We start from the raw sequence: 23,312 nt of genomic DNA on the forward strand, positions 1-23,312 counted from the left end.
TGCCCTTAATGTTTTTCTCCCAAAGCATTTCAAAGTGTCATACTCACTCTTATACAATATTTTTAACATGAAAGATTGCATATCTATCCTTCCATTATGTGGAGTCAGAGACATCAAGACCTGGAAGAAGGGTGAAGTCCCTCTGGCTGAAGTCACATAGGTAGTCAGTGTTAAAGCCATAACTGGGATTCAAAGATCTTGAACAGCTGGACAAGCTTCACCAAGTGAACAGGGCAAATTCTTTGGATGCCAGGGCACCAGGAAGACTTTTAAGTGAGGGGCAGGTTACCGCTGCTGCTCCTTTTCCCTCCGGTAAAGCACAGGTAACTATGCCAGTCACCACCTATGTGTGCTCCTTGTCAACATTCTCTACTTTATTCTGCCTGCCAGCTTAGTAACATGGAGTGGTGATGTCTTCCACTCCAGTAACTGTTTCTACCCTAGTTCAGATTAGGAGGAAAAGTCATCTCCTGGTTGTCTCTGAGTATCTTCTCAAGGGTCTCATATCCTATAAAATTGTTACTTTTGTTCCATTCTAAGTAACTGAGCTCTCAGTCCTAAGGGATAGCTAGACAAGAAGACTTCCATGATGGGGGATAACTTCACTACAAAATTTTACATATGGTAGAAACCATCATTTTAAAGCAGTAAATTTTGACCACAAAATCTAAATAGATCAAATTCAGGAAAACACTTAGAAATTTTGGCAAATGCCTTGCTGATCTATTTTACTGAGCACATTGCAAAGGTTGAGGAAAGGCACAGAACTGAAAGGGGGCAGTCTTTGTCACTTTGGTGAAAATGGATGCTGAGGGACCATGCTCCAGGTCTATTAGAGGCTGTGCATATTCCCCTACTTTGAGAAAACTACTTTTGCATAGTAAGGAAAGAAAATAAAATTAAAGCTGCAAAAAAGAGCTGCTTTTCAAAAGAGCTGCAAGCTTCAAAGTCAAAAAGCTGAAAATGGATAGGGGGAAATTCCTTCTGTAAAGAAGCTATGAAAACACATTTTGCAGAAACAAATGTGAGATCTGACTCATTCTAACAGATACATCCTGGGGGTGGGGGTGGGGATCATTTGTAGGATTCCTCTTCTTTAGTGCCATGTAATGCTTGAACTGACAGGGAAAGAGGAGGTGGGGCCTTCTGGACACTTCTCCTGAAGGCCTAAATCAATGCTGCTATTTCTTTGTAGTCCCCAAACCATCTTTTCTTAGTAGGGTAGAGCTCATGAAGAGATCTGGTGCTTGGTTAGAGGCCTGAATAATGGTGATGATGGAGTTAAATTGCTAGAGTTAAGGCTCATGCAAAAGACCTATACCCCAAATCATTGCTTAATTACTCATTCTCAAAATAGACTGTGACCCTGGGTGGGTAAAAGCTAAGTCACTGGCGAATAATTATGATGATCCTCCCATCCGACTGTGAGGCCATAGGCAGTCCTGTTGATCAGAAGGCCTCTGCTGACTTCAATTCAACCCAGATCTTCCCCCTCTGTTAGATGTCTTTGGTGTTCTCCCTTTGAATCAAGTCAACAAGCATTCATTAAACACCTCCTATGTCCAAGGCACTGTGAAATACTTCTTCCCCATCAAGAGTCATCTTAAATGATGAAAAAGAAACCTTGAGGTTAAGAGATTGAAGAAAACTACCACTAAGGGGACATTCGTAAGGACAAGTGTCTCCAAATAATATTTTCTAATACAGTTGATGGAGAAAAATTGACTATTTTTTTTACTTTCAAGAATACATTTTTTCTTTCATCTTCAGAATAAAATGTCTGGTCGGGCATAAAAATCTCAAAAACTATTTAAATAAACCTAACATTTCAGACCAACCACCGTGACTGATTTTACTCATACACACATTTAGGTACTTAACCTGCAATTCTGCTCAGCAGTTGTTGCTCCTGCTCTCCAGACATTTTCACGTATATCACTTGATTGCTGAACTGGCCAATCCCATGAAATGTCATATTAAGAAGTTTACCCTCCAAAAGCTCTATCACATGAACTTTGCTCTGTTCCAGAGCTGAGATGGCCCTGTCAAAAAAACACACAAGAGAAGGAGAACCATTGGGTATTTAAAGGGCCTCGGATTACTATCTTCTTTCTGGGAAAACAAGGGAATATGGCAGATTATTAAAGTATCAGCAGTTGGGGAAAAAAAACCATTTTTTAATTCCTATATTGGGAAGGCTTCCCCTCCCATCCTCCTTTAGCAAAACTCCAGCTAATTGGTGTGAGATGGTTGGGGCATATTGTAGTACCACAGCAGACACATGGTGTTTCCACTACCAGGATGCCAGTTTCCATTAGCATATTAATAAAAGAAGGCAGAAGTAGTCAATGGCAGCCAGATAGACCATGCACTACACTTTTTTAATCAGAATTAATCCCTCTAGGCACATAGTATGTGAAACATCAAAGACTTAATATTTGATACATCAAAGGCTCTCTTACTAATTCTTTTGAGGAATCAAAAACTATGCTAATGAAGGTATGGGATATGGGATTTGAAATCAGAACCTTTTTTCCCCCTGATTTCGGATAAACTTTTTATAACTTCATTTGACAGATAGCATCAGCAAAGCTGGCCCCATGATTAGTCAGAGTAGGCAGCTGCCCATCTGCCAATATTTGAGATTCTGGAAGTGTCAGTCAGTCTTGCAAAATCTCTCTCTCTAGTCTGCCATGGTGCCTTAAATCCAGGCCACACTCACTCCCTGGGATTGAGTGCCTGTTAACCTTCTTAGCCCAAAGACGCAGTCAGTCAGTCAGTCAACAAGCATTTATTAAACATCTACTCTGTGCCAGGCATTGCCAAGCTACTGGATTAGCCTATCAGATTACCTAGTCAGTCAGCCAGCAGGGCTCTGAGGGAATAAGATACATGACAATTAAATCTTGCTGGAAACTTAAAGGTCCAGAAGTTGAGGCGCTGGTCAGCTAGGCCAGGAAAGACAGCAAGACAGTGTGCAGAGAAAGGAAGATTGAAGAGGCCCTGGAAAGAGATTCTGACTTTTCACTAAATTGCCTGGTCTTTCCCTAATCATAAATATAACTAACTCCTTTAGGCAGCCAGAGGGCTAACAAAAGAAAACAATTCCACTTCAAGAGAGAGGTTTATTTTCAATTAACAAATGGCAAAAAAGGACCTCTCTGGAATATGCATTTATGGCTCTGACCTATAGCTGTTTATTTTAATAACATTTCAGAGAAACTGCATGATAGGCTTCTACGCTCTTGGATCGAGTGAAGCTGTGTGACAATTTCCTAATGAAAAAACACAGAACTGGGGAGACAGGAGAACTGAGCTTAAACTCAGAATCTGTTACTTGAACATAGAATATGCTACTTGGACACAGCGTCAGTTTCTTCATCTATAAAATGAGGGGATTGGATTAGATGCTCTCCAAGGAACCTCCTTGATTTAACATTCCATGGTCCTATGATTCTTAGAATTGAATCTATAGCTAACATAAGTCTTTGACTTGCACTGTGACTATAAAGGCAGATTTTCTTTCTCCCCTGGTACTGCCTTATCTCTGTCTTGTTTTCTCCCCTGTATGTTTAAGCTGAGATCTAGGAGTCTATGGATGGTCTCTCTTCAAAAATATAGTGACAATTGGTAGTGGCTCTATGGGATATTTCTAGAAGGGTTTTTTCATATAAACTAGGGGCAGGGAGTGAGGTTTCACTGCCTCAGGACAATGTAGTCTTGACTGACCCTGTGGACAAGAAGTCTGTGGTAAGAGGTAACAGGAATAGTGAAATAACAGATTAAAAACAATTAATTTCAGCATAGGTAGAAACTTCCACTTGAGGTTTCAGTGCCTCCAAATAGCAAAGACACCCAAATGCTCTAGCCTGGTTACAACCCTACATGTGGAAGAAATAAATGTCATGTGAATTACAATCCTGCCAGGAGTCTGGGCTTTGGTCACAAAGGACAGGCCTACGCAGGCAAAGTGACCTGTTGAGTGATTGATATTGGCAATCTGGATGATAAGGTTTTCTTAACATTCACTCCTTTCCCTCCTTCCCTCCATGTCCATTTCCCTTTTAATAGCTGGGTTTTTTCTGTTCTCCAGACTTTCCTTATAAAGTGAGTGTGACACTGCATTGTGCTATATGAATTTAAAACATTCCAAATTAAGATACCTGGTACACACGGAAGGAATGACAACCCTTGGGAAAGGCATCAACAGGGTAGAAGCAGATTAAATTTTACTCAGTTCATTGCACTCTCACAAATCACATCTCCCTAAAACTAATACGTGCCCAAAGGCAATTGGTGATACAAGATGGACTTGGGGGTGTTTCTAATTAAAGTGTTTGAGGCACTGACATAATGATGTCCCAGGAAGCATTCATTTTTTCATGATCATATCAGGAGGTTGATGAGGGAATGTTAATCCAAAGATCTCCTTTTCCCTTCTTCCTGGGTTTTCAGTAAGGTTCCTGCTTGGGCTGAAAGGTTCACTCATTCTTGGTTTGATGAATGCAGGGAGGTAATTTTACACAAATACTACAGAGTTTTCTCAGTTGAGCATCATGCAAAGCCTAGTTCACCCAATACTTTTCTGCTGCTAACATGACCTTTGCATTAATTCAGGCATGCACTGATAGAACCTCCTACACACTGGATCATGGGATCATAGATTTCAGAGTTGAAAGGAGCCTAAATCTAACTCTCCCATTGAGGAAACTGAGGCACAGAATGTTGAAGTGACTTTCTCAGGGTCATAGGTTTAGAAAATATCTGAGTCTTTCTGACTTAGCACTTATTTGGGGCCCTCTCTTCTATCACCCTGGAGCTACATAATGGGAGCTCTGGGTTTTGGCCCACAAGATCTATGAATGTCTAAGAGCTCCAGATACTAATCATAGTAAAGGATGCAGAGAGAGAGAACACAGGTGTGGGGAACAGCATTATGTGTGGAGATTTCCAGAGTGATGTTTGTTATTTTCCAGTTGAGAGATGAAAAGAACTCTGAAATCTACTTACAGCAGCTGCCCTCTTCTGCTCCTCTCCAGGCAGGAAGGGTCTGACCTCTATAAACCCACTAGTGGTTGGCTCTTCACTCAGTGGGGATCCATTCATGGCTTAAACTCGTCCTGTTTACTGTTTCAGTCCCTGCTTGGCTCATGGTGCCCACTCTACATTCCGAAGATTACTCTTGAAAAAACACTTTGCCACCTATCTGTTCTCAGCCCTTCACAGGCTTTAATCATAACTTCTCATTACACCTGAAAGGCACTCACGCTTCCCACTGCCATGACACAAAGCTAAAAATTTGATTTAAAGTTTACTCCCTGGAAACCAAGGACAGATAAATGGAAAGTACTTCCCATTTATCTTCCATAATAGGTCCTGCAAAGATCCGGACATCTCAGAACTAAAAAACCCTAGGTCATCACTGCTTGCCTAACAAGTTTAACTCTTTAAGTTATCCAATCTGTATCATCCCACAGTTTATTTAGGAAGAGGGAGGGCACAAACATTTATTAAGTGTCTACTCTTTGCCAGGCATTTGTGCTTAAGCACTTTAAAAATATGACCTCATTAGATCCTTACAACGAACCTAGGAAGTGTGTGTTATTATGATCTTCATTTTACAGTTGAGGAAATTGGGGCAGACAGAGGTCTAAGTGACTTACTTTGTGTCACATAATGAGTATCTGAGGTAAGATTTGAACTCAGGTTTTCTTGACTCCAGGCCCAGTTCTTTATCCACTGGGTCACCTAACAATCTCTAAGTGATTGTGAAAATGAGATAATAGTGGCTTGATAAAATTAACCAACTGTATTAGACACTAATATTGATTATTTCTGGTAAAGTTGGTTAGTATTGCCATATTCTTATTCTACCTGTAAGGTAATCAATAGAACTGTATTTTCCCCTACTTAATAATACAGACATGAAAAGGGAAATATGACTAAACAAGAGATTATGGTGTATAAATTTAAAACATTTCAGCTCTCAAATTTCTCCCTTCCTCTCCTAATGTCCTATTCCAATGTTTCGTCATAGAATGGAGGCAATTCTGTTTTGTTTTGTTTTTTGTTACTAATTCATTTTCAATTATGTCCATCTCTTCCTGTTTCTTGGCAGATAGTGAAGTGATTTGTTATTTCCTTTTCCAGCTCATTTTCCAGATGAGGAAACTGAGGCAAACACGGTTAAGTGACTTGCCCAGAATTACAAAGCTAGTAAGTATCCGAAGTCAGATTTGAACTCAGGAAGATGTCTTCCTGACTCACTCCAGGCCTCGCACTCTATGCACTGTACTGTCCTGTAATTTTGGCTTACTAGATGCTATGTCAATGAAGTATAAGCTCTGATGGGTCTTATGAAAAAAGAGCTTTGTGATTGATTGGACCCCTGTCATTCAAAGACCATCCTGGCTAAGTTGGGCGAATCTCATTCTCTACTTCTTCTCCCATCCTTGTTTGGGTAGAGGGATGATGGATTTCTCATCAGTAGGCAAATTCTAAGTTGCTGAAATGTTACAGTGTAAGTTGGTAGGAGGATACTGATACAGATGGTTGGAGCCTTGAAAAAGTCCTTCTCCTGCTCCCAAAGGACAGAGAAGTCGAAAGAACACTGTCTTAAGAATAAGAAGACTTGGGTTCTTTGAGTAACGACTGAGACCCATTAGTCTTACACTAAACAGGCAGACTTGGAAAGTAAATCTATAGGACCCAGGGACCCTTGGGCAAATAAGGATCTTTTATGATGTTCCCATTTCCCATCATTCTCTTTTCACTCCACTGCATCCCTTGTGATTACTCAGCCACAAACTGGCAATGACAGATTTCTCTTGATATCTTGCAGTTGTATTGTCCTCTCCCCCATTATGTACTAAATTCTGGTAAAGGATTCTAGTTTGAAATTGGTAGTATCTCAATTCAGGTCCCTTCTTGGGACCTCTCACTTGAGCTCCCAATATCTGTTGCTATAGGTGATTACCTGAGTAGTTCAAGATTTAGATTTAATCCAAGTACCACTGGTATAGGTTGGGGGATGGACAAGATAAGGAAGAACTTTCTGAATTTACTCTTAAGGGGCTAGTCAGAGTTAATGTAGTGTTGTCTCTTCTATAAGGCAGCTAGGTGGTGCAGTGGATAGAGCACTGGGCCTGGAGTCAGGGACACCTGAGTTCAAATCTAGCCTCAGACACTTAGTTGCTGTGTGACCCTGGGTAAGTCACTTAATGCTGTTTGCCTTAGCCTTCTCATCTGTAAAATGAACTGGCAAAAGAAATGGCAAACAACTTTAATATCTTTGCCAAGAAAATCCCAAATGGGGCCACAAAGAGTTAGACACAACTGAACAACAACGTCTCTTCTAGTCCTTGTAAGGTGGAGTCTCTGTATTGAAAGTGGAAGGATCTCGGAAGTCATTGATTCCAACTTCCTTGTTTTACAGACAAGAGAAATGTGGCCCAGATAGAGTAAATGATTTGCCCATGTTTAGGGAAAGTTAGGGTTCAAACTCAGATCCTCCCCCTTCAAGTCTAGCCCTTGTTCTGTTGCTTCCTTCTGGCCCGTTGGGGACTTCAGCTTCTCATTCTTTGGTCTATAGCTGAAACTTGGCTTGGCCAATGGGCTTGGTCAGTCTTGCCTCCCTCACTTATTATTTGTGTGCTCTGGAAAACTATCTTCTTGTCTCTAACTCACAGTGTCCTCATCTAAGAAATGGGGATAAGAATGCTGCCATTACCTACTTCACATGAAGTGCTATATAGATATAAGGCAATGTTAAGCTCTAGGCACTTGTGGGAAACTAATTTAATTCCCCAGATCTCTATGTAAGGTGCATCTAAGAATATTCCCACATAACGATCCCCAAAGGGTTTTAAAGAAAACAGTGAAATGGATGACTCTGTGGTCACTCATGCCCAAAACATTCAATTCGGTCATCACCCAATTTACTAAGTACCTTTAATTCCCTCTCTCCAACACCAGTTCCCAAACTAAAAATTGGTTTTATTCATATGGTGTTTGCCTTTTGTTTTTATCTCCTGCCCCCTAGGTCTTCTGTGCTTCTACCTTGATTGGCTAGCAGCAGTGAATGAGGGAGAGGCATGACCATGCAAATAGCATGCAAATCCCACTAGAGCAGCTCTTTCTAAACTAAACTGATGATCATGGAAACAGAGTGTTTGCACTAAATATCCAAGATTAAATGACCTGTTCCCCTCTTATTCCACCAGCTTCCTCACGTCAAGGAACTTGGTTCACTGAATTAACCATTTTTTTTATCCTAGCATAATAGCTACCCACATTTACCTTTCAAAACTTATGTGCAGATGGGCTTATTAAGGAGATTACTTTGGTCAAAATATTTGATTTCATAGTTTCTATACAGAAATGTCCTAAGTCACTCTGTCACTAATACTGTTTTGTATTACAAAGTAACCTGGATGGCAGATTCACTCTAATTCAGCTAGGTACATTTAAAGAAGCAGCTTAGGAGACACAGTGGAGACAATGCTGAACCCGAAGGCAAGAAAAGTCAATTTCAAATCCATCCCCAGACACTGACTAGCTAGTGACTTAACCTCTATCTGCCTCAGTTTTCTCATCTATAAAAAATGGGGATAATAATACCATCCAGGGTTGTTGTGAGGATCAGAGAAGATAATTGTGAAGAACTAAGCAGAGTACCTGGAACATAGTAGGTGCTTAATAAAAACTTGTTGCCCTTTATTTAGAGACTTTTCCTATCAGCTCAATTAAGTACAGTGCTCAGCACCCTACCACAGACACGTAGGCTCCATATACATATTCTAATGCTAAAAATCTAGTGAATTATAAATACCAAATAACATTTTTGAGAGTTGAAAAGGATACTTATGTTATATGTAAAAACATTTCTTTAAATATCTTTCTTTAATGGCATGAGTTTTGGGGAAAAAAACATCATATGAATAAAACCAATTTTGTAGACACAGTAATGGAGTTCTTACTTTTGCACGTCTTGGTTGGTTCTGAGATGAGCTGTAATGATGGTGATATGCGTGGTCTGGACAGGGATCAGGGCTTTCAGCAGGTCAGGCTCCTTACCATAAATGAACTCCTGCACATCTTCAATCTTATCCAGAATCTACAATGTCACATGTGAAAAGAAAGACATATTTTGCTTCCTTCACACATCGTACCATATGTTATCCAATCCAATCTATTCCACAATTATTTACTGAGTGCTTTCTATGTGCATGACACTGTTGGATACACCAGGATGAGTAAGACTTATCTCCCCTCATGGAGGTGAACTTCTAGAAGGGGGAAATAAGATGTGAACACAGACAACAATAAGAGGTAGAATATGGATGTGAAATAAAGAGTTAGGAAGGGCTTATTTCAGAGGAAAGATAATAGCAAATGGAAGCAATAGGGAAGTTTTCATGGAAGATGCAGCATTTGAGCTCATCCTTTAAGAACTGATTAGGTTAGAGATGGCAGGAAGAGCGTTTAAGGAAAAGGGGATATTTTAAGTAAAAAATCACATAGACAAAGATATACAGATGATATTCCAAAGTTGGGGGCTGCATAGGATTTGTGAAGAGGAGCACTGGGAAATAAAATCGGAAAATTATGTTGAGGCTAGACCATGGAGGGCATTGAATGCCAGGCTAAGGACTTTGAAGATAAATACCTTCAGGCTGTCTAACAACCATAGATTTAAGAGGAGTTAGTAAAATGAGGTGTTTTAAGAAGATCATTTTGGCAGCGGTGTGTAGGATGATGGGGAGGGGCACAGATAGGACAGAGCAGAAGCAGAGAGGTCAGATAGAAGGCCATTGTAACAGTAGAGGTAGGAGGTAATGAGGGTGGTGGTACCACTCTGCTCATGTGCTTACTGAATTTTAGGAAGATTGATTTAGCAGCAGTGTTGAGTAGTTGAACTAGATGATCCCTAAAATCTCTTCATGCTCTAGATCCATGATCCATGCGTGTTCTGTGATTAATTCTTTCCATAAACATTAATCACTGGCCATGCTAGGGGAGATACCAGGATGTATTAGACAGGAGTCTATACTCAAGGAGTTTATTCTCTAAAATGAGCAGGTATAGAGCCCATTATACATGGACAGAGTAAGCAACTACAGGTGGAATGATTTAGCACTTGCCCAAAGACAAGTGTGCCTGCCTATTCAATCTCTCCCTCACTGTTCTGAAATCCCCAACTGGACCATTGCCCTTGGGTTGCTACGTGGTATCTTCAAAGTCTGGTTAAATGCAACAAACTAGATTAAGCATCTTGAAAAACAAGCCCTGAGGGGAGAATAGCAGTTTGATGGCAACTTTTGATAGAGAAAGGAAAAGAGGAAAGAAATGTCTGAATATGAAGCACTATAAAGAAAAGATAAAGTCAGATAGTCCAGGAAGAACCAGAAAGAGAATATATAATGCCTAGAGGTAGGGTGGGGAGGACCATCAGAAAGGTAGAAAAGGACCTTCCATCTCCTCAGTCCCCTACAGTGGGGGCTGGGAATATGACAAATTTCACCTAAAATTTTTGCCACGTATTTTATATCTAAGTACTTAACAGGTGATGAATAAACATGGATAAGTATATTTAAAGCATCGATAAACAGATAATGCCAGGGACACAGGTATCACCCATGCTCTTGAGGCTGCCCCTCCCAGAAGACTGGTAACCAGTAGCTCTGACAAAGACAAAATGGTTAAATGTGCAGGAGCATCAAACCGCAATTATATCACTCCTACAAGTGGAGTGGTTCCACCTGGCCCCTGCTTTCAATGTTCTCTTACTAACGCTCTCTTTGAAATAGCATCACTGTATAATTCAGTTTGAGTTTGCTAACTCTAACATCATGATAACTTCTCCTATACTTTATGGGCTGAATTCAAGCAGATTTAGTGTAGAAGAGCAAATGGTATAGTTCTTAGGGGTTCTTTGGCTATGGCTGTTCCTTTTATGTCCCTGGAGCATAGCTGCCCAGCCTTCCCTACAAAGCCAGGTGGAGACTATTGGAAGAGACAGCAAGAGGACACAACATCAGCAGGTAAGAAGGGAGAGCCATTAGAAAGGCAGAAAAGGGCATGCTAATAGCTTTGCCAAAAAGTTTAACCCTACCTGTGTCCAACTCTAAGAGCTCATATCAAGTCTCCCTTTTCTGATGTTAGATAGATGAATTAAAAAAAAAAAATGGCAAAGTCTCCAGAGGGGGACATAAAACAAATCTTTGGGATTTAAAGACAACTCCCATGGATTCTAAGAAAAGGTCTTTGTAAGAGAGGACATAGATTGTGAAGGAGCTTCTGTTTATCCTGAAATCATATGAGCTAATCTTAATGACAAATACCTTGGAGGGATCTTTGAAGGAAAACTGTCTTGCCTAGATATTGGTCCTGGATAGAAAATCAATAATAATTTAATAAGCATTAATATAAAATCCAAAGTAAATCTATCCTCTCCTTGAATGTCAAATTTATTTGAAAGACAATGTTAATCAAATTATCTTTAAAAGTCTAAATATACTAAATCAAGGCTCAGAGCAATATTTACAGTACAATAAAATTATTAATGGGGTCTTTGTGCAGCTGCTTGCTAATTGACTACAAAAATTGAACACCATTTCCATAATTAATCTCATGCCATTTTCCAATTACAAATTTGATACAGTGAAACTGATGGGTGTTCAAAAGAAATTGAAAGCAGTGGATGAAATCATTTTCTTAGACAATTCAGTATGGTTTCTTGGTCAATCTTCAGCCAGTTGCATTACTCATTCTCTGAAACTCCTGGCACATGGAGAATAGAGGGCAAAAAATCAAGAAATGTTATAATGAGTCAGTTTTTTTTATTAATCAAGGGAGGTAAAGTTGCTTGGTGAAGAAAAATGATCTACAGGATTGGATACACTGAACCATTTCACTTAGCAACTTGATATAGTTTCTGAAGTGGAAGAACCAATGACAATTATCATTAAATTTGGTTAACACCATGCTGACAGCACCATATGCTACTTTAGAGAGGAGTTTGGTGTGGTGGGAAAAGCATTGTTCTTGGAATCACTAGTCCTGAATTGATCCTAAGGCTGGGGAGGGGTTGGGGAGGGTGGGGAGAATTGGGTTAGTGCATTGTAAACTCAGGGAGTCAATGGTTTATACCAGAGGTTAATCAGAAATGCAGGTCTCAGTTATCAAGTATTTATTAATCACTTACAATATACTACTCCTGAAAGAACTACGGAGTCAGAAAGCAGGATGAAGTAGACTATTTTCTCCTTTGTTATGTTTTGTTTTGTTTTTCTCATGGTTTCTCCCATTTGTTTTAATTCTTCTATGCAACATGACTAGTGTGAAAATGTGTTTAATAGGAATGTATGTGTACATCCCATAAAAGATTGAATGCTATCTTGGGGAGAGAGAAGGAGGGAAGGAGTAGGGAAGGGAAGGAGAGAGAATGTAGAACTTATGGAAGTGATTGTTGAAAACTGAAAACAAATAAATTAATAAATTTGGAAAAAACCAACAACAACGTACCACTCTCTTTTGGCAACTAGGTGGCACTCCAGAGAGAATTCTGGGGCTGGAAGTCAGGAAGACTCCTCTTCCTGAGCTCAAATCTGCCTCAGATACTTCTTAGCTGTGTGACAGTGGGCAAGTTACTTAATCTTGCTTGCCTCAGTTTCCTTATCTGTGAAATGACCTCGAGAAGGAAATAGCAAACCACTCTGGTATCTTTGCCAAGAAAACTCCATATGGGGCCACAGAGTCAAACATGACTGAAAATAGGTGAACACCACCAAAAGGTATACACAGTGCAAATGGATAAGGAAATCTAAAAAGCTGATATGATCCTATGATGAACTGAGAGGCAACTATTATCCAGAACAGAGGGTGATGTTTCTGTAGCTCTGCCCTGGTTAGATACAACTGGAGTGTGTTCTGTTTAGTTCGAGATTCCACATTTTAGGAATGGCATTGTCAAGCTATAGAGCTTCCAGTGGATGGCAATCAGGATAGTGAAGGACCTTGAGATCATGCCATATAAAGATTAGTCAAAGAAATGGAAGGTGTTTATTCTAGAGAAGACTTGGCAGAAGGGATATGATAACACTCTTCAAGCATTTGAATGGGAAAAAAAATCTTTTTTTTTAGTTTGAAACTAGAGGTCAAAACAAGGAGTAATGAGTGGAAGTTTCAAGAAAGGCAAGGTAAGGAATACAACTTCCTAGTAACTAAAGCTATCTCAAGAGTGGAATGAGCATCTTTAGAAGTTAGTGGACTCTTCCCCAGAGAACTCCAAGCCGAGGCTGGGGGACCACTTGTTAGGTTGTAAAGTGGCTTTTTGTTTATGTATGGATTCCAGTGCCAAGATCCTGAGTCTGAATTCCAACTTGAACACATACAACTGAGTGACTCTGGACAAATTATGTGATCTCTGTGCTTCAGTTTTCTGTTAAAAAAGTGAGAATGATATTTGCAATACCTACCTTCCAAGGTTGTTTTGAAGAAAGTGCTTCATAAATGTAAACTAATAATAGTAAGCCTGTCAGAGCCAAGTCAACATGAGTTACTGAAGGCTCCTTCTTAGCCTCAGTCCAAATATCAAGAGTTAGTATCTGCTGTCTCAGGGACAACATGAAAGACTGGTATAGTCATTTGTCTGCAGTGGTTGGAGCCAAGATGGCAGAGTAGAAAGACAGATGGACCTGTAGAAGCTCTCCCCCAACAGCCCATTAAATACCTGTAAAAAATGACTCTAAACAAATTCTAGAGAAGCAGAAGCCACAAAATGACAGAGTGAAAGAGATTTCTAGCCCAAGACAGGAAAGGTCTATCGCATCTGTCTCAGAGCACAGCTCAGCCTTGGCCAAGTGGCACGGCTCAGACAGGACCAAAGTAGGCTTCAGGGTGTGGAATCACCCCACAGACTCCACAGATTTCTTACCCTACAAATACCAAAGACAGCTTCAAAAGTCAGTGAGAAAGCTCTTTCACCTGGGTGAGAAGGGAACAGGGTCCTGCCCTAGCTCTAGCCCCAGGCAGTGGTGGCATCCATTTTTTGGAGCCCTTGGCCTAATGACCCTGGGGGAATTGAGCCACTTATCTGGATCTCAGCCCTGAGTGGTGGTCCTGGGGTGAGGAGGAGCTAGTTGGTGGAGCTGGAGTTGGTTGTGGAAAAGGAACCCTACTCACAGATCCTGGGCAGAAAAGCTTGAGATTGCTTCCAGACCAGAGGCCAAGAGAGGAGTAAACTCCTCTCCCATTATTGTGCCACTTGGGAGGAACTGAGAATTTATAGGTCCCCAGAGAATACCCTACTCTCAACAAAACACTCAAAAGTCAAGTATCTGGCTGGGAAAATGCCCAAAAAAGGGGGGAAAAATAAGACTATAGAAGGTTATTTTCTAGGTGAACAGGTATTTTCTTCCATCCTTTCAGATGAGGAAGAAAAAAGCATGCCATAAGGGAAAGACATCAAGGTCAAGGCTTCTACATCCAAAACCTCCAAAAGAAATATGCAATGGTCTCAGGTCATGGAAGAGCTCAAAAAGGCTTTTGAAAATCAAGTAAGAGAGGTGGAAGAAAAATTGGGAAGAGAAATGAGAGAGATGCAAGAAAAGCATGAAAAGCGAATCAATAGCTTGCTAAAGGAGACCCAAAAAAATGCTGAAGAAAATAACACCTTTAAAAACAGGCTAACCCAAATGGCAAAAGAGGTCGAAAAAGCCAATGAAGAGAAGGCGGCTTTAAAAAGCAGAATTAACCAAATGGAAAAGGAGATTCAAAACCTCACTGAAGAAAATAGTTCTTTAAAAATTAGAATGGAGCAGATGGAAGCTAATGACTTTATGAGAAACCAAGAAATTACAAAACCAAACCAAAAGAATGAAAAAATAGAACACAATGTGAAATATCTCATTGGTAAAACAACTGACCTGGAAAACAGATCCAAGAAAGGTAATTTAAAAATTATGGGCCTACCTGAAAGCCATGATCAAAACAAGAGCCTAGACATCATCTTTCATGAAATTATCAAGGAAAACTGCCCTGATAGTCTAGAACCAGAGGGCAAAATATTGAAAGAATCCACTGATAACCTCCTTACAGAGATCCAAAAAGAGAAACTCCTAGGAATATTGTAGTCAAATTTTAGAGTTCCCAGGTCAAGGAGAAAATATTGCAAGCAACTAGAAAGAAATAATTTGAGTATTGTGGAAATATAATCAGGATAATACAAGATCTAGCAGCTTCTACATTAAGGGATTGAAGGGTTTGGAATATAATATTATAGATGTCAAAGGAACTAGGATTAAAACCAAGAATCACCTACCCAGCAAAACTGAGTATGATACTTCAGGGGAAAAGTGGTCATTCAATATAATAGAGGACTTTCAAACATTGTTGATGAAAAGACCAGAGTTGAAAAGAAAATTTGACTTTCAAACACAAGAATCAAGAGAAGCATAAAAATGTAAACAGGAAAGAGAAATCACAAGGGACTTACCAAAGTTGGACTATTTACATTCCTACATGGAAAGACAATATTTGTCATTCTTGAAACTTTTCTCAGTATTTGGGCAGTTGGAGGGATTATGCACACATACACATACATACACACACACACACACACACAGAGCACAGGGTGAGTTGAATAGGAAGGGATCATATCTAAAAAAAATAAAATTAAGGAGTGAGAGAGGAATAGATTGGGAGAAGAAAGGGAGAAATGGAATGGGGCAAATTACCTCTCATAAAAGAGGCAAGAGAAAGCTTTTTCAATGGAGGGGAAAAGAGGGGGAGGTGAGAGGGAAAAAATGAAGCTTACTCTCATCACATGTAGCTCAAGGAAGAAATAACATGCACACTCAATTTGGCATGAAAACCCATCTTACACTACAGGAAAGTAGGGGAGAAGGGGATAAACAGGGTGGGGGGTACATTGGAAGGGAGGGCAAATGGGAGGAGGGAACAATTAGAAGTAAACACTCTTGTGGAGGGGCAAGGTCAAAAGAGAGAATAGAATAAATGGGGGGCAGGATAGAATGGAGGGAAATATAGTTAGTCTTAAACAATATGACTATTACAGAAGTCATTTGCAAAACTACACATATATAGCCTATGTTGAATTGCTTGCCTTCTCAGTGGGGATGAGTGGAGAGGGAGGGAGGAAAGAAGCTGGAACTCAAAGTTTTAGGAACAAATGTTGAGAATTGTTTTTGCATGCAACTGGGAAATAAGAAATACAGGTAATGGGGTATAGAAATTTATCTTGCCCTACAGGACAAGAGAGAAGATGGGGATAAGGGAAGGGAGAGGTGTTAGAAGGGAGAGAAGATTGGTGGAAGAGGTAATCAGAATTAAGGCATTTTGGGGTGGGGAGAGGAGAGAGATAGAGAGAAAATTTGGAATTCAAAAGTTTGTGGAAATGAATGTTGAAAACTTAAAATAAAAAAAACCTTTCTGCTTTTTCACTGGGGTCCCACAGCCTCACAATAAAAAAAAAAAAAAGAAGAATCCACCAATCACCTCCTGAAAGAGATCCAAAAGGAGAAACTCCCAGGAACATTATAGCCAAATCCCAGAGTTCCCAGGTCAAAGAGAAAATATTGCAAGCAGCCAGAAAGAAACAATTTGAGTACTGAGAAAATACAATCAGGGTAGCACAAAATCTAGCAGTTTCTACATTAAGGGACTGAAGGGTTTGGAATATGATATTCCAGAAGTCAAAGGAACTAGAATTAAAACCAAGAATCATCTACTCAGCAAAACTGAGTAAAATACTTCAGAGGAAAAATAGTCATTCAATGAAATAGAGGGCTTTCAAGCATGATCAAGATGTCAAGTTGATGAAAAGACCAGAGTTGAAAAGAAAATTTGACTTTCACACACAAGAATCAAGATCAGTATGAAAAGGTTAACAGGAAAGAGAAATCACAAGGGACTTATTAAAGTTGAACTGTTTACATTCCTACATGGAAAGATAATATTTGTAACTCTTGAAACTTTTCTTAGTATTTGGGCAGTTGGAGAGATTACATACACACACACACACACACACACACACACAGACAGAGGGTGGGTTGAAATAGGAAGGAATGATATATAAAAAAATAAAATTAAGGGGTGAGAGAGGATTATATTGGGAGGAGAAATGGAATGGGGCAAATTATCTCTCATAAAAGAGGCAAGAAAAAGCTTTTTCAGTGGAGGAGAAAAGTGGGGAGGTGAGAGGGAAAAAGTGAAGCTTACTCTCATCACATTTGGCTTAAGGAGAGAATAGCATGCTCACTCAATTTGGTATGAAAATCTATCTTACACTACAGGAAAGTGTGGGAGAAAGGGATAAGGGGTGTGGGGGGGATGATAGAAGGGAGGGCAAATGGGAGGAGAAGGTAATTAGAAGTAAACACTTTTGTGGAGGGACAGGGTCAAAAGAGAGGATAGAATAAATGGGGGGCAGGATAGGATGGAGGGAAATATAGTCAATCTTTCACGACATGACTATTATGGAAGTCTTTTGCACAACTACACATATATAGCCTATATTCAATTGCTTGCCTTCTCAGTGGTGATGAGTGGAGAGGGAGGAAGGAAGAGAAGTTGAAACTCAAAGTTTTAGAAACAAATGTTGAGAATTGTTTTTGCCTGCAACTGGGAAATAAGAAATACAGGTAATGGGGTATATAAATCTATATGTAGAAATAAAGACTGGGATAAGGAAAGGGAGTGGTGTGATAGAAAGGCAGATTGGGGGAAAGGGTAATCAGAATGCATGGTGCTTTGGGGCGGAAGAAGCAGACAGATGGAGAGAAAATTTGGAACTCAAAATCTTGTGGAAATGAATGTTGAAAATTAAAAATAAATAAATATTTTAAAGAATAAATAAATAGGAAAAGGAGTAAAAAAAAATTTTCTTCAATTAAATAATTCTCCTATAAAATTGACCTACCTGTCTTTTTATTACAAAAGGACTATCATGGCCCTGGGAAGAAACCCTGAGCCATCTGTCCACCCCCAGTTACCATTGACAAGGCAAGCATCCCTTGAGCCAATGGCCTAATTCCTCAGTGCTGGACAGAATTTAGAGACAGTGACTTACACAGCAGGAGCCAGAATGGGCACCAAAGTCCTACAAGGGAGGAAGCCAGTCAAGAGGAATTCATCTACTGGGGGGTGGGAGGGGAGGGAGCATGGAAAAGTAAGCCAGTTGTCCAAAGAGTGAACTTGTAGATGGATGTGGGGGAGCACAGTATTATGAACAGCAGCTAACTCAAAAATAACATCATAGTATCTAGAGAGATAAGGGACTTTTAAAATCATTCAATCCAATTTCCTCATTTTACAGATGAGTTAACTGAGGACCAGAGAAGGCAAGTGACTTGTCTAATACAGAGATAAATGGCAGAATTAGGACTTGAAGCGACATCCTTTAACACTAAATCTGTTGTTTGTTTCACTACTCAGAGAATCACAGCATTTAAGGATGAGACATCAGCATCTATCCGGTCCTACCCATACACTAAAAGAATTCCCACTGATGATTATGCAAAAAAGTGATCTTCAAGCCTCTGATTAACAGAGAACTTCTAACTTGGAGTTGCCCCTTGTACATTCAATTATAGTTATTGCCACTGCAAGGTTGAGGGCATCTGCTTTGACCTCTCCAGGCAATCTTTGGTGATTCTAGTCAGAGAGCCCTCTTTGGCAGGCTTAAGCATCCATAACGTTGGAGAGACATAAAATGTTTTCACCTATAGGATGTGCTGTTAGGTCTTACCTGTCCTAAAAGTTTATATTGTTGGCCAGTCTGAAGCCACTGTCTCCTTCGGTCTGAACTGCAATTCCCACTGTGAATGCTGAACAGCAAAACCAGAGAATTTGTCTTAGAAAGCCACTACTAAATTGTAGTCATAGTATCTTGGACAGGAGAAAGAGTCAAGGACTAGCCCTCTATAATATCTAGCACCTATTAACAAGTTACATATTAGTTTATCAGTTTTGTTCATTTTCACCTTGCAAAACTAAAACAACAAGGCTTTAAGGCACTGGAACCAGGATAAGTAAGAACGTGGGGAAACTGTGAATTTGGAATCTAGAACTGGAGTCCAGAGCTAGGTTGATGCCTGCTTCTGGGTGGAGAAGCCTCTGTGGAGTGCTACAGAGAGCTGTGTGGAGGCAGCAAGGAGAAATTAGAGGAATAGACCACTTTTGAAAAGAGTATAAAGACTGTGGAAAGAAAATTCCAGCTACTTCAGAATGTTGCTTAGGGTCTCTCCTGCTTGCAGAGTTACAGATATGAAGATTAATGCTTTCCTTGAGAATGCTGGTGCTATTGTATAATTGTTCTCTGCGTTCTGCTTACTTTACTGTGTCAGTTCATATGTGTCTTCCAATGTTTCTCTGAAATTATCCCTTTTATAATTTCTTACAGTGCAATAACATGCCACTACATTCTGATACCTTAGCAATAATATGCCATTACATTCTGATACCTTAATTTTTGGGTTTCCCCTTCATTTCTAGGTCTTTGCTTCAACAAATGCTACTATAAAAAGATTTGTACATATAGATCTTTTTCTTCTTTTTAAACTCTCTTTAGGGCATGAGCCTAACAGTGATATTGTTGAGTCAAAGTGTATACATGGTTTAGTGAATTTTTAGGTAAAGCTCCAAATTACCTTACCAATTCACATCCCTACCAACAGTATGTCCATTCCTGTCCTCCACAACTGTCATTTTCTTCCGTCATCTTTGTCAGTATGCTGGATACGAGGTGCTCATGAGGTGCTCAGTGCTCTAGGCAACTAAGAATATATAAGCTACAGAGAAGGTGATAACCTGAATTAGTAGGAGTTCCCTCACCTAAGAGCTAGGTGGCACAGTACAATGCTAGCCCTGGAGTCAGGAAAACCTGAGTTCATATACAACCTCAGCTACTTACTTGCTGTGTGACCATGGACAAATTACTTAACCTCTCTTTGCCCAAGTTTTTTCAATGGTAAAATGGGGATAATAATAGCACCTATCCCTCACAGCTGTTGTGAAGATCAAATTAGATGTTTATAAGGTGTTTAGCCTGGTTACCCGGCACTTAGTAGGTGCTACATTAATGTTTCTTCTCTTCCCCCAAGTACCAATGAAATTACCGACTTGGTTCCCATCTCTTTTTTCCTTTTTAGTTTAATTTCAATGATATTATTTGCATAGAAACTTTCAATTTATGTTGCTTGATTTTTGTAAAAGTACAACACAAATCTAAAATGCATGTATATTCCTTTCTATTCCCATTCAGTAATTACAAAAGATCTGGAATACCTATTTTGTCTAAAATTTTATATAATTCCTTCATTTTTGTTATATTATTTGGGGCCAAAAAATGCATGTTGGGGGTCCCCATCTATCATAATGTTATTTCCCCCGTAACTGGATTTTTAAAAAAAGTACATAGGTGCTAGTTCATTTGGTACATGCATATTAAGTACTCATGTTATTTCATTGCCTAGGATGTCTTTCAGCATAATGTAGTTTCTTTAACCATGTTTATTTTTTTTTACCTATGTAGAACCATGATTTCTAGCCATGCTTTTTAAAGTTCACTTGAAGCATAATAAATTTTGTTTCATTTACAACTATGTAAATATTTATGCTTCAAGAATATTTCTTATAAACAACAAAATGTTCAATTTTGCTAATCTTTTCTGCTAGCCTTTTTTTGTTCAATGGGCAAGTTCAAACTTAACATTTTCCACTGATTGGTATTTAGGTATTTTCATTTGTTGTTTCTTCTTATGCTTTTTCCTCTCTTTGCTCCCCGTTCTCCACTCTATAAGGAAGAAGCCAGGGGTAAATGCAAAATATGCTTAATGCTACTCACTCATAATTATAACTATTTTTTAGTTTCACTGCACTTACTTCTTTCCTTTCATTCAGATTCTGATCGTTATTTCTTACTCATTCTTTTCCTCCTATAGGACTTTGAGTATTCCTTTTCCCATGTTATTGTCCTCCCTAATCCTCTCTCTCCCTCTCTCTCTCTCTCTCTCTCTCTCTCTCTCTCTCTCTCTCTCTCTCTCTCTCTCTCTCTCTCTCTCTCTCTGTTTACCTGCTCATTTTGGTATATTTCTACAACAAACTCTCTATCTCTATTCAACTCTTTTGTCTGGTTCATGTAAGTAATTAGCTCATCCAATGTCTTCTTTATAAACACTTCTATTTTGTTTGTATATGTTTATGTATTCCAATTTTGAGAAACAGTAAATTTGATCTCTTTTCTACCCTAGTATATTCCTTTTACTTTCCCCTTTCTTTCCTCTCTGAAATCCATCTGAACAAATCCCAATTCCTTTATGTGCTGGTCTTATTTAATTCCTTTATGACCTTTGGAGATATTAAAGGTCTAAGCAAACTCTTATTTTCTTCTCTATTGGAGCGTTAGCACTTCATCAACAGCATTTAAGCCCCTTTTAATTGCTCAGATCTATTTACCTTACCAGGCTTCTTGAATTGTGTTTGAATTTCAGAGTTTCTGCTGGGCTTTGGTCTTTATTTGCTCAGCTTAAAAATTCTTTATTCTATTAAAGATTCTTTCTCCTTTGTAAGATTATACTCAGCTTTGCAGGCTAGGTTATTCTTAGTTGTAAGCCTTTATCTTCTGGAATGTCATATGCCAAGATTTCCTCTCATTTGTAGCTGAAGGAACTAATTATGTAATCCTGACTGTCATTTCTTGGTATTTGAATTATTTCTGGCTCTTTGAAGAATTTTTTCTTCTACCTGGAAATTCTAGATGTTGGCTAAGATATTCCTGGGATTTTTCCTGTTGGGATTTCTTTCATGGGTCACTGATGGATTCGTTCTGTTTTTACTTTGTCCTCTAGTTCTAATAAGTCTGGGCAATTTTCACGTACAATTTCTTGAAATACAGTATCTAGGAATTTGTTCTACTATTTCTTGTTGTCTCATAGATTCATTGATTTGTTTGTTCTTTTCTAATTTTCAAGAAGCTACTTGGGTGCCATTGACCACTTTCTTTTCCCAGCTGTTTATTCTCCTTCCAATTCTTTTCCTCAAGAATTCTTATTTACTCCATCACATTATTTAATTAATTATTTAATTATCAATTATTTAATTGATTATTTAATTTTTTATTTAATTATTTGATTATTTGATTAATTATTTAATTTTTTAGCTTGAACTCCTTATCTCCAATCATTTTTTCCCCCACTCTTTAGTATCTGTAGGTGTTGTGAAGTTACTTCTTTTGGACTGAATATTTGGATGTCTCTGGATCTATAATAATTCTTTAGAGTGTTCAGTTTCTCCTGTTTTCTCATATATCCAGGCTTCATTTCTAAATTAGGACTTTGTGCCAGAGCCCTTCCTGCACTTTTGGGTTGGGTAGTTTGCTATGATTGGTCATTCTGAGTCATCTAGACTCAGCATTGACTTCTCAACCCTAGGGTGTATCAGTGCTCAGAGCACTGGTAGGTTTTGGGACACTCTTTATCTCTGAGGTTTAAAATGCTGGATCTTCAGGGTCTTCTGTGGAATCTCAAGTTATATTGCCACAGACTCCTAGTGCCTGTAGGCCTGGCATGTCCCAATCTGACCTCTGCTTTTGCAAACTGATTGCTGATACTTCTATCATGCTTCCAAGTTCTTAATACTGTGGGTTCTGATCACAAGGTTTCATTCTGTTTCCTCTGTTTTTTTTCCACATAGAGTATGACTTAATTCAGATGACCCGTATTGGGAGGGCTTCTTCCTCTTTGCCTGTCCTGATGCTAGCTTTTCTGTGGGACCCTGTTCTTATCACCGATGGGCTGCTGACTGACTTTTTGCACAGTTCTGGGCTAGATGAAATCCTTTATTACAGTGTTTCACTGAATTTCTTGACCATTATTCAGTCTGGTGCTACTTTTACATTTTTGCTAAAGTAGGCACGTAAAAACTGGGCAGTATATTTTTTTCTTCTTCAGGCTGCTGTCTTAAACAGAAGTCCCTTGTGACTAGGATTTTTCAAGGCATTTCCTTGCCATGTTTGGACAGTACTAATTGAACAGTTGAGATGAGCAAGGGAGGTATTACTTAAGACTGTTCAAACTCAGAACTGAAAATGAAAATTCTCATGAGATCCAAACTCTACCAATGTGGTAAAGTACAAAGAACCAGAGTGGCAATTCTAGTCCTGAACTCTGACACTAACTCCTTGTGTCCTTGACCCTCGGTTTTTTAAATTTTAAAATGAAAGCATTAAAATTCTAAAAGCTGAAAGGCAGCTTAAATAGCCATGATAATACCGTTTTTTTTTTTTCAAAGTA

General features: G+C 39.1%; 1 protein-coding gene across 1 annotated transcript in view; it reads right to left on the reverse strand.

The window, feature by feature from the left end:
- Nucleotides 1-23,312, reverse strand: part of LOC140501075 (uncharacterized) — a 70,923-nt gene that overhangs the window by 25,692 nt on the left and 21,919 nt on the right. The window contains exons 3-4 of the mRNA XM_072604275.1: nucleotides 8,979-9,115; nucleotides 1,882-2,042 (exon numbers count right to left, since the gene is read on the reverse strand). Of these exons, the coding sequence (XP_072460376.1) occupies nucleotides 1,882-2,042; nucleotides 8,979-9,115 (298 nt within the window). The remainder of the gene's footprint in view (nucleotides 1-1,881; nucleotides 2,043-8,978; nucleotides 9,116-23,312) is intronic.

This window comes from Notamacropus eugenii, chromosome 4 (assembly GCF_028372415.1).
Source record: "Notamacropus eugenii isolate mMacEug1 chromosome 4, mMacEug1.pri_v2, whole genome shotgun sequence".
Classification (NCBI taxonomy): domain Eukaryota; kingdom Metazoa; phylum Chordata; class Mammalia; order Diprotodontia; family Macropodidae; genus Notamacropus; species Notamacropus eugenii.